This window comes from Elephantulus edwardii, unplaced genomic scaffold (assembly GCF_000299155.1).
Source record: "Elephantulus edwardii isolate Elephantulus edwardi_28Jun2011 unplaced genomic scaffold, EleEdw1.0 scaffold00233, whole genome shotgun sequence".
Classification (NCBI taxonomy): domain Eukaryota; kingdom Metazoa; phylum Chordata; class Mammalia; order Macroscelidea; family Macroscelididae; genus Elephantulus; species Elephantulus edwardii.
The window spans coordinates 1263014-1279895 of NW_006399983.1; the positions used below are offsets into that span (position 1 = coordinate 1263014).

Consider the following 16882-nt stretch of genomic DNA (forward strand, 5'->3'; position numbering starts at 1 on the left):
TATTTTAGGGCATTATTTTTATCGTAGGAGTATGCAATGAGGGTTGCAGAGTGGATTATATTTGGGGGTAGGGAGTGGGGTTTGGGGAGGTGCAGGGGGATTGTGTACCAATGAGGGAGTTTTTCTTTTGCTTTTCAAGGAGAGGAGCACACGGAGGGGGGTGCAGGGGGGAGGGGCTTGTGCGGGGAGAAGGGTGCAACAATGAATGAATGGAATTCCAAAATCTCTGTAGATTTTCATTGAAATGAAAAATAAACAAACTAAACTAATAAAAAAAAGAAATACATTTTCCCTTTTGTACTGAAATTAGAACCATGAGGAATGAGACTCTCTGTTCTAACAGTTATCCTGCCAGCATGTGGAAAAGACTATCCCAGACTAGAGCTACCACAACAGAAAGCAGAAACAGGAGAAATGGGCCCTGAGACATTGTCCAAGTCCCTAGAGTAAGCCAGACCTGAAGCAGGCACTACCCATGGAACTAAGCAAGCCAATATATTTCCATTTGTGCCACCAATTTGTGTCAGATCTTCAGTCCTCAACATCCGGAAGAGTCGTGGTACAACAGCTATTTATCACCTTTACTTCTTTCTCTTTGATTCACCCAAGTGGGATTTTCTACCTTTCCCTTGCTTTTTTGGCATGTGTTCTAGTTATGTGCCATCAAGTAGTAGACTATGACTGTTGTGATCCTATGAACAATACCTCTGAACCCTGCCTTATGCCGAGCCATTCTCACTGTCTCTGAAACACCTGCTGCCCCCATTGCCACAATCACTGTGTCAATCCGTCTCACCCAGGGTCTTCCTCTCCTGTGCTGACCCTCTAGCCTTCCAAGCATAATGTCCTTCTCCAAGGATTGATCGATCCCTCCTGGCAACATACCTAAATATGTGAGACAGAGCTTCAAAACCCTTGCCTTCAAGGAGCAACATGGTTTCACCCTCTCCAGGACAGACCTGTTTGTTCTCTTGGCAGCCCAGGATATGTTCAATACTCTTCTCAAGCGCCACAACTCAAATAGATTCTTCTTCTGTCATCCTTAGTCATTGTCCAGCTCTTAGATGCATAGCAAGCAATTGAGAAGACCATGGCCTGCATTAGGCACACTTTATTCTCTAGAATGATATCGTTGCTCTTTGGCAGTCTGGAGAAGTCCCTGACAGTAGACTTTCCCAAAGCAACTTGTCTTTTGATTTCCTGACTGCTGGTGCCAAGAGTGTTAATTGTGGATCCAAGCAAGCGGAAATTGTTGACGACCTCAATCTTTTCTCCATCTCTCAGGATGCTCCTATCATGAACTTTTTCCTCCCAGAACCACAGGACTGGTGCTGTGTAAGCGCCCCTGCTCCATCACCCCCTAGCCTATTCTGTAGCCTACTGCATCCTGGTACAGACCATCTAGGCAGCCCATTGTAATAAATGTGTAACTAATTGGCAGCCCATTGTAATAAATGTGTAACTAATTGGGTTAGTGTTTCTTGGCATAGTCCACCCTAAAGTGTGAAAGTGTTTTACAAGGCTCCAGTCCAACCAACCTGAAACCCAGGCTAGCAGGAGATGTGTGTGTTAGATTCTTCACTGGCCACAGAAGAGCCAGTGGCCTCACTGTGAGTCTTTCCTTGAACCACAGACCCACAAAGATCCTTTATTGGACTCTCATGGTAGGACAAAGGATTAAAGCATTTGGCTGCTATCCAAAGGTTTGGGGGTTTAAGAACACACAAAAATACTTTAAAGGTCTGAAGATTGATATAAAAAAATTTTTTTAAAAATCAGTCATTAACAGTACAGCCCACAGTTCTCCTCGGACACGTGTGGAATATCCATGACTGAGAAGGGATTTGATGACAACTGGCTTTTGTTCTGTTTCTTTTGTTTGCTTTTAATCCTTTAGCCTGACCACAAAGAGGAGTGAAAAATCTCGTCTCACACCCTAACCAACCAGTTTCATTCATGTAAGACAGAGTGGGGTGATGGGAAGGACAATAGATGGAGGCCTTGAGCACTGGTTGTGTCCTGTACCCCTGGATCAGCACCATAGTCCCTTTTCTGTCCCTGAACTGATCTTTTGGCAGCTGGTCTTTTCTGACGATGTCCAGGCAGAGTGACAATGACCCTCCTCGTCCCTGAATGTAGGACTGGTGCTGGATAAGCTCCCTTCCTGTCCCCACTCCCATCGTGAATTCTCTATGCTAACGTGTCCAGGTAGAGCTGATAGACTGAGGCAGTCCAGTATAATCAAAGGGAGTTGGTTGGGTTTAAGCACCACTTCCCACTCATATATCAGCCTGACCTTAATGTCTTCACCTCCAAGCACTCGACTTAACTAAGGGCCATTGAGTCGGAACTGGCTGCTAGCTGACCCTCCAGCAGGATTCTAGAGGCTGTAAATCTCATGAAAGAGACTGTACATCTTCCCTCCAAGGAGTGGCTGGTGGATTTGAACCACTTGCCTTTGGGTTGGCCGTACAACTTCCACTCTCTAGTCCACAAGTACTGCCTTCATTTCTAAGTGGGGAGCAATATTGCCAGTTGTTGATTGTCGTGGAGTTGAGCACAACTCATAGTGCCCCTATGAACTAAAGACCTGAAGTGTTTCGATAACTATCATTTCTCAAAGTTCATAGAGTTTCCAGAGGCATGTTGTTTAGGAAGTGGGTGACACTCCTGCTTCCAACAATAATGTCTACTCAACATAGTAATGCCACCAGAACATCTAGCACAAGGTCAAGCTCAAAGGAAACGCTCCACCAGTAAGTGTTAAGTTTGTTCTCATCTTTCTAAGGGCACAAAGGGAAGTACTTGAGGTAGAGGGGACAGAGTCACTGCAGTGGCTGGAACTTGGGGGTAGGGATGGGTGACACCCTACAATGCAGTCAGATGGAGATTCCCAGCCTTGAGGGTACCATAGAGGCCAGGGCATATATTCCCAGCCCTCATTTTGAGACTTCAGGCTGGAGAGTCAGTCCATTGAAGTCAACCCTAGATCCCCAAGGAGGCTGTGCAGGTCAGTGGCCACCCTAGCCTGGCCTCTGCTCATCTGCTGGCTGACCTTAAGCAAATTGCTTCTTGCCTCCAATGTCTAGCGAATCGGCCATGTCTCTGGCTCTGGCTTCACCACGGATGTACAAGGTTGAGCAAAACATCACACTATAGGGACCAGGACCTTGCCTTGGGCTTTCAGCTTTATCACTGGGCATCACACTGTTCACCCAATGTCCAGGTCAGGTAGCCTCTCTCTTCCTCCCTTGCAGCCTCAGTGGCTCTCTCCAAGCCACAGTGCTTCCCTACCCCTATCCTCCTCCAACGCCCACCCTGACACCCATCCTCTCTGCTTTGTTCAGTTCCTGGGTTTTGTTTGTTTGTTTCTTTTTGTGTTTACTGTTAAATCTGATCTGACTGGTACAGGAGGAGATTGTCCCTCCTTCTCCAGCAGAGCATCTGGTGAATTTGAACCACGTACCTCTGGTATTGCAGTCCAGCTTCTTGCTGCTAGGCCACCGGAGCTCCCTAGTCCCTGAGTTTTAATGTAAATGTCTCTTCACCAGAAACGTCTTTTAGACCCTCCCAGACCAGGCTAGCCCTGCTCATTCTGTCTACCCACAATGCTTTTGCACATCATCCTGGTGACCTCAGGTCAGGTGTCCTGGCTTCTTCTAGGTCCCAGTCCCACTCCAGCCTGCAAGCTACAAGAGAGTAGCATCCTGTCTGTCTCATCCTCATGACAGTCCCAGCATCCTGGCCTACAAGTACCATTGCAATCATGTTTGTTTTTTGGTTTTTTTTTTAGGTCAGGCAGATAGAAATCATTTCCTTTTCTAATTCAAGAACGACTCGCCCAGCTGTGTGCCAGCTCCTCTTGCGTTTATTGGAACCTGCTTACCCAGCATCCCTCAAAGGAGCTTAGGCTGGGCGGCATCTTGGACTCTGATGACCTGATCCGGGATTACCTTGGAGGCACGGACCGGTGGGGCAGGGGCGGGGCGGGGGTGAGCCGTGACGCAGGGAACACACGGGAGACAGAGGACGGGCGGGGGTGGGGGGGAAGGGGAACCAGTGGACAGACGACTGAAGCTGTTTGGCAGAGAGCTATGCTGTGGGTTGGGAGGCCTCTCTACCTCTGGAGAGGGTGTGGGTGTTTGTGTGAATGCGTGCATGTGGCTTTGTGTGTCGGGGTGTGTGTGCCTGTTCGTGCATGTGTGTGCGTGTGGACGTGGCTCAGGTCGTATGCGTGTATTTCTGCGCGCGTCTGCATGGGTGTGTGCGTGGTGGGGGAGGGAGGCGAGCTGGACGGTTGGCATCAGTGCTTCTTTTCCTTTAATTTTTCCTTCACTTTTTGAGGCTCAAATTGAATCAGTCGCAGAATTTCCTTATTGGCCAGGGTCCCCTCAATGAACTCTTCTTCTGACAGTTTATCTGTGGAGGAAGGCAGGGGGGAAAAGCAGTCAGATTGTTTCAGAGCAGTCAGGCTGCTGTCTTAGCCAGGGGCCCTAGGAGGCTGATAGTAACTAACGTCCTGGATACTCCTGCCTGTGAGCATACCCTACCCTGCCCTGGACACCCTTCTTTTCTCCCTGACACTTAGGTCTTCCGAGGAACCAGGAAGAAGCATTAAATCCTGGCATCCTCAGGACGCCTCTCTGGTGCTCTGTCCCCTCTGCTGAGTGGGTGTCCCTGCCTTGCTCTTTAGTCTATGGGGGTGCTATTCAAATATCATCCCAGGTCGTAAGCCTTAGGTGCTGGGAGACTGAGCACAGCAAAGCACGGTCAGGTCCAGAGTGCCAGCAAGCAGAGGAGATGGGGTCCCTGCCAGGAGAAGGCAGGTCTCACAGGGCATGGGAAGAGTCTGCTGTGGTGACACGTTGCAGCTCTATGCCTCCAGGCTGACAAGTTCCTTCTCATGCCCTGAAGAGGCCCTGATCATCTTCTCTTTGGGGTCGGGACCACCAAAGTGCCTTGCCCAGCAATGTTCCCATAGGTGTTGTGAGCTGCTGTGGCTCGTGGTGACAGTACGAAGCAGGATTGTAACCCCTGGGACCCATGACGTTTTCACAGGCTGATTTCCACAAGCAGATCACCAGGCCTTTCTTCCTAATCCACTTTAGTCTCGAAGCTCCACTGAAATACGCTCAGCATTAGACAACATGCAAACTTCCACTGACAGACAGGTGGTGGTGTTCTTGAGACATCCTGGCTGAGCATCAAACAGGGGTTCCCCCCCCCCTGTGGAAGGCAGGCACTCTCCCACTGACCCACCAGTGCATCTCTTAGCAGGTAGGTTCATTTTAGTCCAAGGAAATGCAAGTTCCTGAGGTCCACCTCTGTGCTCGGCACCTGTGTACTTGGGGCTAAGGAGTCAAAAGCCCTCTCCCCCAGGAAACCATTTGTCTCCTGGGGAAATTGGCCCCACATAGGAATAATCCCAGAAGGAGACACCACAATTTTTTTGGCATAGCAGTAGTCTCACAGAACCTAGCACAAAGTAGATGCACAGCAAAGCTTTGCTGAACTGATTGGATGTCCAGTGGTTCACATTTTGGGCCCTTTGCTCACTCCTAATCCTTCCTCTAGAGAGCTCTGGCAGCTTAGTTGGAAGGAATTGCATTGGTTCAAGTCATGTGGTTCAAGTCCACCAGCTTAGCTCATTCTGACTAGACAGCACATAACAACAGTCTTCCCTCTACTCTCTGGCAGAGTCTGCCCCAGGGCAGCAGCAAAACCAGATCCTGCTGACCCTGCTCCCCAAAGACCCCATCGGACGTCCCTGAAATGCGTGGTGGGATGAATACCCCCCTTCCCCAAACCACTTTTGAGCCCCCAGCTGCCAAGTCAAAGGTGATAAAGAAAAAGCAGTTCACCATCATCTTTCTTCCCGAAGAACTTCCAAATCTTCTCTGCTCGCTTTTCGGGCGTGTTCTCGTCTTCTGGCAGGTGCTTCACGTCCTCAGGGTTGATCATCTTGAAGATAGCCTGCACGGAATGGAGAGGAAGAACTCATCAGCAGGGCAGGAGGGGCTGGCCACCCTGCGAATGCCCATGGGAGGGCGGTGAGTCACCCTTATAATGGCCCTCAGTACCTACACCACCTTGGAGGGGGCAGAGGACACATGTCATTTAAAGCAGTGATGACAATGTGCATCCAGGCCCCACTTGCCCTGCTCCGGGGGCCGGGCTTGACCAACTGTATTTTCACAGCATCCACAGAAAGGACGGGCAACATGGAGAAATGACTTTCCTTCCTTATTCTATACCACTGGGTACTGCCGGAAATATCTCACCCTGCAGACATACATTTTGTGGAAAACAAAAATAAGAAATTAAATGCACTCGCATGTGACCTGTAACACCAGAGAGCACTCGCTCCTCAGAATAACCAACTCTAGAAGGTCAAAGAGCAGCGCTTGACCAAGGATGAAGCTCAGAAGGCAGGAAGGGTGGGAGAGGAAGATTCAGGGAAATGAGAATCACAGGGCAGATGGATGCACTAACAGTGCGGATATTATAATTAGTGTTCTAAAACAAAAAGTGTCTCCATGATTGAATAAAGAACCTATCTGCTTTGTGAACAAACTTTTACTCAAATCACAGCACACTTTTTAAAAAAAAGGAAATATGTGCATCAAAGTCCAAAGGAGGAAGGGGAGAGAGCTGGGGTGGGGTGGGTGGGTGGAGCCTGTCAGGGGGGAGGGAGGGAAATCACAGGGTCACAGAGTTTGGCCCGCAGAGGGAGGAGGGGAAGGAATGAGGAAAGATCCAGTGGAGACCTGAAAAGATGGGAAAATGGGGGGCAGAGATCATGGTGATTAATTTAATAAAACAAAATGTATTGTGTGACACACCATGTGAAAGCATGTGTGAAACACATGTGTATATGAATGGAACACAATTGATATGAATTTTATATGTAAACCAATATAAAATAAAAACAGATTTATAAAATACAAAGGAGTAAAAATCCCATGGCACCAAGGAGGTTTAAGTTTGAGGGCTCTGTGGGATATTACTTGTAGAGCTTTTACAATATCTGGTAGCTTGAGGAAGGCACAGGATAGGGAAGGTTCAGGTCAGCTCTTCGCAGGGTCTCTTTGAGTCATACTCAACTCGATGGCACCTGACAACAACAGCAACACCAACAACTTCCATTGTCTAGTGGGGCTGGCTAATACTTCCAATGTTACTATTTGTTGAGCACGTACTATGTGCCATTTGTTTTAGCATTTTTACATTTAACCCACATGACACCATTATGATTGGGGTGTTGCTCTCAATTTACAGATGAAAAAACTTAGATGGCTGACTTGTCTGAGTCACCCTGCATCTTCGAGAACCTTCGATCCCTAGAAAACCTGCACCCTTACATTGTATCATAGTCCTCTCACCCCATTTTCCTTGAATGCCTCGGAGAGCACTCCAGTCAAAGCTGCAGAAAGGAGAGGGGGAAGTGCCATGAGAATTTTCCCATGGTTTTCCAGGGCACAGGAAGCCCCTCATTGCAGGGAAGGAGGGAGGGAAAGGTGTGCCTTAACACTCAAGGGTCCTCCTAACCTCCCTGCACTGTCACTCTCATTCTTTTAATAAAGGAGGTAGGGGGCCTGGAAGAAGCACCCCCTGAACTTTGTGATCACGTGAACGGGACAAAGTGGGCTCAAAGCTGCCTTCCAGCTGTAGGTTTGTAGAAGTACCGGGGATGGGCAAGTCTAAATCACAAGGCAGTAGGAGATGCTGACCCTCTCCTGCCTGTGTCCTTCACAACAGGGCAGCTTTGAGGTGTAGGCAGGTGTGAAGGGAGGGAGTGTAGAGGGCTCTGCTGTACTTGGAGCCTTCTTCCTCCCCTGGGCGCACAATACGGAATAGAGTTTTGTCTGGAAGGGAAGATGAAAGGGGTTGAGACATTTCCTGTTGGCCCCCTGGACGGTAAAACATGAGGAACCCGGAAAAGCAGCAGTCTCAGCTGGTAGCCCTCAGAGCTCAACCTCTAAGATGTAGTGCAGGTGATTCCCACAGCCACCTGTCCCCAGCGATGGGAGCCACGTGCGTGTGTGGGGGCCAAACACTGGACAGGGACCTGCTACTGGTCTCACTTGAAGCAGAGCCTTCCATGGCTTTGGAAAGGGCCCCAGACATCACTGAGTATGGTTTTCCCAAAGCCACATAGCTAGCTCATGGCAGAGCTGGAACTAGAACTCATAACCTCAACTCTCACGCTGTGCTTTGTTCGTAGGCCCCTGTGATCTGGTGACTATTGGAGTCCCAGCACCATGTGCTCACAATCCTGACTTCCGACTCCGGCCCCCCACCCCCCACTTCTTCCTCTCTCCCTTCCCCTTCCCCTTCCGACCTCTCCTCCTTCCTCTGCTGGAAATAGCATCTGTAGGTGGCTCAAAGGATTTGGCTGGAGACATTGCCTTCAAAGGAAGCCAGGTGATCTACTCCCCAAAAGTCTGCTGTCAAAGGGGCTCTGGTGACACAGCCCATAGCATTCTGTGTTCCCAACAACAACAACAACAACAAACCCAAACAAATCAGCCCTTGACTCTCCCTGGTGCACAGCTCCAACCCGACACTCCCAGGGCTCTTGTGAGTTGGCATCAAGGCAGCTGGGTTTCCTGGAGTACTTGGCCACTGTCCCAGGCCACCCGCAGGGATTCACAGACAGTCCAGGGGAGCCTGCTCTCCTGGCCGCATCCAGATGACAAAGAGGTTCTCGTGGGCTGGCCCTTAACGGGAGGCCCAGGCAAAGTGTCAGCTTGAATCCACTCACCAGGGCTTCATCCTCGGCCACTTTATGTGGGTTTTCCCCTAATAAAGTCAGAAGAACGGTGCAAAGGAAACCCTGATTACAAATGCACAAAAAAATGATCTAAAATATGAAGAACATCTTCTCTCCTAACAAGAATGAAATCAGAGGGGGAAAACCAACCATACTCAAGTGGTAATGAGGAGAGTAGGGGGTAGAATGAACAAATGAAAATAAGAAAAATAAGACTTGCATAATGGAACAAAATGAGAACTCCTAATTGTCTAAAATTCTGAGCATGGTTGAATTATTTTTAATACTTCCCTAAGATAGAATACTAAGCTATTTGAGATGTTTCGGAGAATAGTTAATGATCCAGAAAACACTCATGATTAAACAGGAAAGGTATGATAAGCATCACATTGTTGTTGTTTATGTTGTTGTTATGTGCCGTCGAGTGCTTGCAATTCATAGCGACCCTTCGTACAACAGCTCTGAACTCTGCCCTGTCCTAAGCCAGTTTCACTGTCTCCAACACACCTAGTGCCATTACCCCAGTTACTGTGTGAACCCATCTTATGCAGGGTCTGAGCTGTCGGTCCCTTCACCCTTCCAAGAATGATGTCTTTCTCCAAGGACTGGTCCCTCCTGGCAATATGCCCAAAGTATGTGAGATGAAGCTTCAAAATCCTTGCCTCCAAAGAGAAGCTTTGCTTCATTGTCTCCAGGACAAACATGTTAGTTCTCTTGGTATTTCCATGGAATGTTCAATACTCTTCTCTAGCACCTCAAACAAACATGAAAGTCTGAGATTGCTTTAAAAGACATAGAGAAAAAGCTGGAGCTGCATATGAAAACTGGCCTGTTGTTAGCAAGTTGAGTCGGCCTCCCGGGAGCCTCAGGTGCGGCACAGGAGAGCTGTCTCCGTGGGGTTCTTAGTGGTTGACTTTTTAGCAGTAGGTTGCCAGGACTTTCTTCTGATGTGCCTTTAGGTGGACTTGAACCACCATCCTTTTGGTTACTGTAAAAGAGTGTTTGCTATTTGCACTGCTGAGAGACTCTGGAAAGGCATGTACTAACCTCTTAATAATAGTTTTCTCTGGGGGACAGAATGAATGCTGTTAGGTGCCATTAAGTTGAGTATGACCCATAGCGATCGTATGAACAACAGATCTGAACCCTGTCCTCTCCTGTGCCAACCTCACAATCTGGTACACTTAGATCATTGCTGATAGAATTAAAGGCAAGTTTTATCAGCATATGCATCTAAATATTCTGGATTGTTTTTCTAATAAATAAGAATTATTTTAAAGACACCAAGGACATGAATAACTGCAGTAAGGGGGTGGAGAACGGTGGACATGGTGAGGATGGTGCAAGACTGGACAAAGTTTTGATCTGTTGCTCAAGCTGTTGTGTGCTGTAGAGTCAGAACCGAGTCATAGCTGACCCTCCAGCAGGTTTTCAGAGCCAGTTAATTGCATGGAAAGAGACTGCCCATCCTTCTGCCGAGCAGCTGATGGCCTCAAACTGCGCACCTTCAGGACTGCAGCTCAGCTTCTTGCCACGAGGCCACCAGAGCTCCCTCTGTTGCTCATAGAGTTGTTTTAAGTCCTAGGTGACTCGACAGCACATAACCCCACAACTCAGTGTATTACTCATAGCTGCCCCTCCAGTAAAGCTGGGTCACGTGGGAGGAGACTGCCCCTATTTCTCCCTCGGAGCAGAATTCAGGAGGTCAGAGCAATACCCGCTTTGGGTTAGGGCTACACCCCACCAGAGCTCCCTAACAACCACACAAACGCATTAATGACAAATGAGGACAGCACGGACAGACAGGAAACCAGTGCTGGAATGTATCTGAAGGTAGGAAGCACCAACATGCAAGACGGTTCTAGTAGGATATGGTGGTTAAATTGTTCTAGGAGACAGGAAGGAAGCCGAGGCTTTCAGGGCCAAGCACCTCGCTCAGTGTTATGAAGAAAAGGAGATCTAGGACCAAGATTTTTGTCCCTAAACTTTGGTCTCTTCCTATGTATGTGTAGGGGAAACATGTTATTAGGTTAAAATGCAAATGTGATAGACATCCAATGTGTGCAGCTTACATACTTGGGCTTTGAGTCGTGGAGTGGAAAAGGTGGAACTTTTATTGTTTACATGTATATAGGTAATAGAAGTGTGAGCTTCCCAAATCTGTCTCCCAATTGACATATTTGAAAGAGCTTTTACTGAAGGAAGAAGTACAGTTGGGCAGGTAGGAAGGGAGTGAGAGGGAGGTAGGAGGGGGCAGAGGGAGAAATGAAGAGGGAAAGGAGCGAGGGGGGAAGAAGAGATATAGGAAGGAAAAAAGAGGAGGGGTTTAAGACTGTGAACGTGGGGTAACACCTGAGCCCTTCTTAAGGAAGTAAACAAAGCTGTGGGAATGTGCCTCCCTTTCCTTGTTGTGTGCTCCAGATCCTATAAGCAGCAGGCCTGCACCCCCATTCTCCCCTCCAGGCCTGGCCCAGCCTCTCCCGGGGCCTACCCCCTTCTATAGCTGTAGCAGTAGCAAAGGTATGACCCCGCTCCCTGACCAGCCAGCCAGGAAGGGCTGAGGGCGCACTGACCATAATGATCTCCAGCACTTCGTTTTTGCTGATGGAGCCATTGCCATCCACGTCGTAGAGCGAGAAGGCCCACTCCAGCTTCTGGGTGGTCTTGCCCACGGAGGTCATGTGCAGGGCGATGACGTACTCCTTGAAGTCCAGGGTGCCATCGCTGTTGGCATCGAAGCTGCGGAAGACGTGCTGCGCATAAGCCTTGGGGTCGGCGTCGGGGAAGAACTTGGAGTAGATGCTCTCAAACTCCTGCCTGGTGATGCGGCCGGTGGGACACTCCTTCAGGAAGGACTGGTACCAGGTGCACAGCTCCTCCTCCGTGAACTTGGTGTTCAGCTGCAGCTCCTCCAGGATCTCCTTGGACAGGGCCCCGCTCTTACTGTTCCCCATTGGTGAGGCCTAGTGGGCACCAGCCAGGTGGTCGCTGCAGGGTGGGACCTGGTCTCCTGGGCTCGGGCTCGGTAGACAAAGGGATGTGGCTACAGAGCTGAGAGACAGAAGACAAAGGAGCAGGGATTAGGAGGATTTGTGGCCAGTTCTGTCTGGTACTTAGAGGAAGGAGGGGCCCTGCTCCCAGAACCTTCTTAAGATTAAAACAAAGGGCTGAGAGCAGATGAACAGCTGGCTTTGGTACCTTGGGAGAATGTCAGGATGCCAGGACAGCAAGTCAGAGCCTTCAGGATGAACTGTTCAAGCTTCAGGTGTGAAGAATAGAGCAGCTCCGAAGGATTTAGCCACTAACCTTTCAGTTCATAGGCAAATGTCTGTCTGGGCCAACCGAGAACTAGGACTTTGTGCCAAAGCCTTTTCTTACTACCCTCATCCATCTCTCTAGCACCCCCAATATAAGCGGGGCCTCCTAAGAGCAATGCTGTTTGCTGTTCTTCTGCACTGCAGGGAAGCTGCCTGGAGTCCCATAATTGGCACAGAATTGCCTAGCAAACTGTCTCATGAAGGTCCAGCCAACCCGAGATCAGTCACAGCTTTGCCATTTATCAGCTGAGCGACCCCAAGTACCTTTTTCTCCATGTAAAATTCGGAGATGTCCATTTCATCAATCTCGTGCAACCATCAACAATACAAGCACATTTCTTAATCTCTCTCTGCTTAGGATGTTCTTCTAACCCTTTGCCTGCTTCATGAGTTGTTGTTGGGGGCTGTTGACTCATAGGAAACAGAATGAGATGCTGTCCAGTCCTGTAACGTCCTCCCAACCCTCGTCATGTTTGAGCTGATTGTCGTGGCCACTGTGTCAGCCCATCGTGTTGAGGATCTTCCTCTTTTTCATGTATTCTCCACTTTACCAACCTCAACGTCTTTCTCCAGACACCGGTACCTCCTGAACACATATGTAGAGCCTGTGAGATGAGGATTTTTCATCCTCGTTTGTAATGGGCATCTGGTTGAACTCTTTCATGTTCATGGTATATTTATTATTCATAAATTCTTTTTTTGCTGAGAAAAAGTTGATTTAGAATTATTGTTGTTGTTGTTGTTAAGTGCCGTTGAGTCATAGGCGATTCATAGCGACCCTATGAACAAAAGACCTGACTTTCATTCTTTCTCCAGGTTCATAGGTTTTCTGGAGGCAAGCTATTGTGGAAGTTCATGCCACTCCTGCTTCCAAGCTTGTTTTAATAGGGGAGCTCCACCCAACACTGTCCACCATGGATGGCCATTATCACATTTGACACATCAGTGTCAAACCCATTTAGAATTAGCCAGCTAAATTAATCATTAATCAATCAAACAAACATTGAGATGATCCCAATTTTGTTGGCAACATCCAAAGCATCATAGTCAGGAGCAAGTTGAACGTAGGCCTCCTTTTCTCCATCAGGCCTAATCAAGGTGTTGACATTGGCCACATCAATGTCATAGAGCTTCTTTACAGATTATTTGATTTGGTGCTTATTGGTCTTAACATCCACTATGAACACAAGTGTATTGTTATCTTCTATCTTCTTCATGGCTGACTCTGGTCAGGGGAAACTTGATGATGGCATAGTGGTCAAGCTTGTTTCTCCTGGGGGCGCTCTTCCGGGTGTATTTGGGCTGCCTTCGGAGTCTCAGCATCTTAGGCTGCTGGAGGGTGGCTGACATGTGGATCGTCTTTTTTTTTGTGGCTGTGGATACCCTTCCGGACCACTTTCTTGGTCTTTTATGCCCTTGCTTTGACTTCATTTTTGGGAGGGACAGGGGCTTCTTTCTTCGCGTTCAGCACCATCTTCGCGGAAAGACTATTATTCATTAATCCTTCAGTCTTCGTTCCTCACCGTCCAGCTTTCCCTTACATATAATACCATGGTGTGGACCAAAAATTGGTCTACTGCTCCAAGTGACATCGTTGCTTCTCAAAACATTTTACTGAGGCCTTTTGTCACAGATTTGCTCACAATGCAATATGGCCTTTGAGTTCTTGCCTGCTGTTCCTGTTGGTGCTAAGTGTGGATCTAAGCAAAATGAAACCCTTGACAACCTCAATATTTTCTTCACATCATAATAATGTCTACTGGTCCAGTTGTGAGGAATTTTGTTTTCTTTATGTTTGGGTATAACCACGCTAAAGGCATATGATGTCTTTGATCTTCAGTAAGGGCTTCAAGTCCTCTGCTTTCAGCAAGCATGGGGGCATCATTTGCAGTATTCCTCTGAACTTGACTTTGCATTCCTCTTTGTAAACTGCAGCCTCTCAGATTATTTGCTCAGCAAATAGAGTAAGTCTGATGAAAGGACACAAACAGGACACACACGTTTCCTGATTTTAAAATTTTTTTTTTAATCATTCACAACCTTTCCTGATTTTAAGCCGTATGGTATCCTCTTGCTCTATGGACCGGTTCTACATGAGCACAGTTAAGTGTCCTAGAACTCCTATTCTTCTAAATGTTATCCACAATATGTTATGATCCACACAGTGAAATATCTTTTCATAGTCAACAAAACGCGGGCAAAGATCTTCCTGGTTTTCATCTGTGTTTTGTTGCTTTCAGATTTCCCAAATTAAAGATCTTCTGCTTTCAGCTCATATCAATGCCATCAGAAATGATAAGCATTGTTCTACATCCTTTTGAATATGGCTAGATTTTTTAGCTCTTCATATTGTCTATGTACTGCTGCAACCATTTTTAAATTATCTTCAACAAAATTTGCTTGCATGTGATAGTCGTAACATTCTTCAGTAATTTCTGTTTTCTGAGAGACCACCTTTCTTTGGAATGGGCACAAATATGGATCTCTTCTAGTTGGTTGACCAGTCAACTGTCTTCCAAATGTCATGTCTTGGCATAGAAGAGTCAGTGCTTCCAGCATTGCATCTGTTTGTTGACACATCTCAACTGTTTTTGTTTCAATGTTTCCTTCACAGCAAAGCCTCTACTGTCTGCTCTATTTGCACTACAACAGCACATACCCTACAGGAAACAGTCAGCAGGCCCCAAACATCTTCCGTTTTTCTCTACTGCACTTAGATTTTTTGACATACTCTGTTTTTGTCATGAAGGCAGGGATTTTATTTGCTTTGTTTCTCAATCAGTTAGTACAATTGGCTACTAAAGGAAAGGCTGGAGTTTCAAGTCCTCCTAGAGGTGCCTTGGAAGGAAAGTTTGGAAACCTATTTCTAAAAACCAGCCACTGATACCCCTTTGGAGCACAGTGCGTTTCTGACCCATGCCTACCACACGTTGGAGTTTACTTCAACCAATGATGCAGCCAACCAACAGGCAACAGTGCTTTTGCTGCATCTCCGTTACAGGAACAGTTCTTCACAGGTTCGAATCCACAAGGATCTATTACTTAAATAAGTATTTCTTGAATACTTGCTTATTTCCACTTGTTACATATTGTTATTGCAAACTTGAAATGAGTGCTCAACTCATAGCTGACCCTCAAGTGTGTAAATCACCCAGGAGAAGCTCACCCATTCTTCTTCCTCAGAGTCAGGGGTGGATTCGAACTGCCATAGAAGTGTGTATTTTGAGTTGGCAGTACAACTCTCTACAAATTATGCCTCCCAGAGCTACCTTTAAAATGAGTTAGTATGTATAAAACCATCAGGATAAAGCCTGGCACAAACCAAGTCCTAAATACACGCTCCATTTAAAAAAAATGTCCTTATGTTGTTGTTGTGTACTGTTGAATTGGAACAGACTCACAGCTGACCCTCCAGAGACAGTTAATCGCACGGGAGGAGATTAACCATGCTTCATCCGCAGAGCAGCTGGTGGGATTCAAACCGCCTTTGAGATTGCAGTGCAGGTTCTTGCCACTAGGGCACCAGAGCTCCCTTATTGAATCCCGGGACCAGCAGATGGAGAGCCTGAAGCAGGCAGGCTGATGGAGGAGGCACAGGGACTGGTGATGAGGGGGTCACACGTGGGAGGGCTTGCTATCCTTCAACTCCACTTGAATTTGGCCCGGCGTTAGAAGGCAGACAACGTATTTTTATATGCAAGACTCTTATTAAACTTTGGCAATTAATTACAATTTTCCAGCGATTGATACAAGCCAAAGAAATAGTTCTTTGACTCAGTGTCAGCCTGCAGGATGTCCACCTACAGCTCAGCCTGGGGCCTGGTGCGAGCAGAGAGTGGCTGTGTGAGTGAGGGATAAATGAATATGTAGAAGGAGACAAGGGCCTTTTGAGGGAAGGCACCAGGTCTCAGTGAGTCTGGGACCCAAGGAAGAGCACAGTGTGTATGTTTTGTGTCTGAACTGTTAGCACCCAAAGGATGAAAGTGGCCTTGACTCAGCTGCCTAATGCTGACTGATGTAGGTGATGCACCTGACACCTCTAAATGCCACTATAAATAGGGAGATGCTCCCCCTTTGCCCAGTGTTGGCAACTACGAAGAATAAACCCCATAACCTCTAGACAAGTAAGCTGGTAACCTATTTCAGATACTATGAGAGTTGTTATTGTTGTTAAGTGCCATCGAGTCAAGTACAACTCATAGTGACCCTGTGAACAACAGCCAACCTGAACCCTCCCCTATCCTGTGTCTTCCTCATCATCTCTGAGACACTAGAGCCCATTGCTGAAGTCACAGTGTCGGTCCATCTTATTGGGGATCCTCCTCTGCTGACCCTCCACCTTTTCAAGCATGGTGTCCTTTTCCAAGGAATAACCTTGCCTACTAGCTGGACAATGACCAAAGAGGATAGAAGGAGAATTGATGCCTTTGAGCTGTGGTGCTGGAGAAGAGTATTGAGAATAGCATGGACTGCTAGGAAAACAAACAAATTCATCCTGGAAAGGGTTAAACCGGGTGGCTCCTTGGAGGCAAGGATTCTGAGGCTCCGTCTAACATACTTTGGACATGTTGTAAGGAGGGACCGGTCCTTGGAGAGGGACGTCATGCTTGGGAGGGTGGGGGGACAGCGCAGGAGGGGAAGACCCTCTGGGAGGTGGATTGATTCAGTGACTGGGATAATCGGGATGGGTGTGTCAGAGACAGTGCGATTGGCACAGGACAGAGCAGAGTTTAGGACTGTTGTACATAGGGTCACTATGAGTTGCAAGAGACTCAACGGCACATAACAACAA

General features: G+C 47.5%; 1 protein-coding gene across 1 annotated transcript; it reads right to left on the bottom strand.

The window, feature by feature from the left end:
• Positions 1-4258: 4258 nt before the first annotated feature.
• On the bottom strand, positions 4259-11799 carry RCVRN (recoverin). The gene is made up of 3 exons (XM_006898561.1): positions 11347-11799; positions 5862-5973; positions 4259-4419 (listed from the first exon to the last, which is right to left on the bottom strand). Exons 1-3 carry the CDS (start codon positions 11725-11727, stop codon positions 4304-4306), a joined length of 609 nt encoding a protein of 202 aa, XP_006898623.1. The 5' UTR covers positions 11728-11799; the 3' UTR covers positions 4259-4303.
• Between the last annotated feature and the right edge of the window lie 5083 nt (positions 11800-16882).

Bases quoted from the DNA above. Each gene is read 5' to 3' on its own strand.
- RCVRN (XM_006898561.1), bottom strand. From the start codon at position 11,727: ATGGGGAACAGTAAGAGCGGGGCCCTGTCCAAGGAGATCCTGGAGGAG. The intron at 5,974-11,346 runs GTCAGTGCGCCC...CATTCCGTGCAG, and splicing joins AAGTGCTGGAGATCATTATG to GCTATCTTCAAGATGATCAA. The intron at 4,420-5,861 runs GTGAACTGCTTT...CTTCCTCCACAG, and splicing joins CTTCGGGAAGAAAGATGATG to ATAAACTGTCAGAAGAAGAG.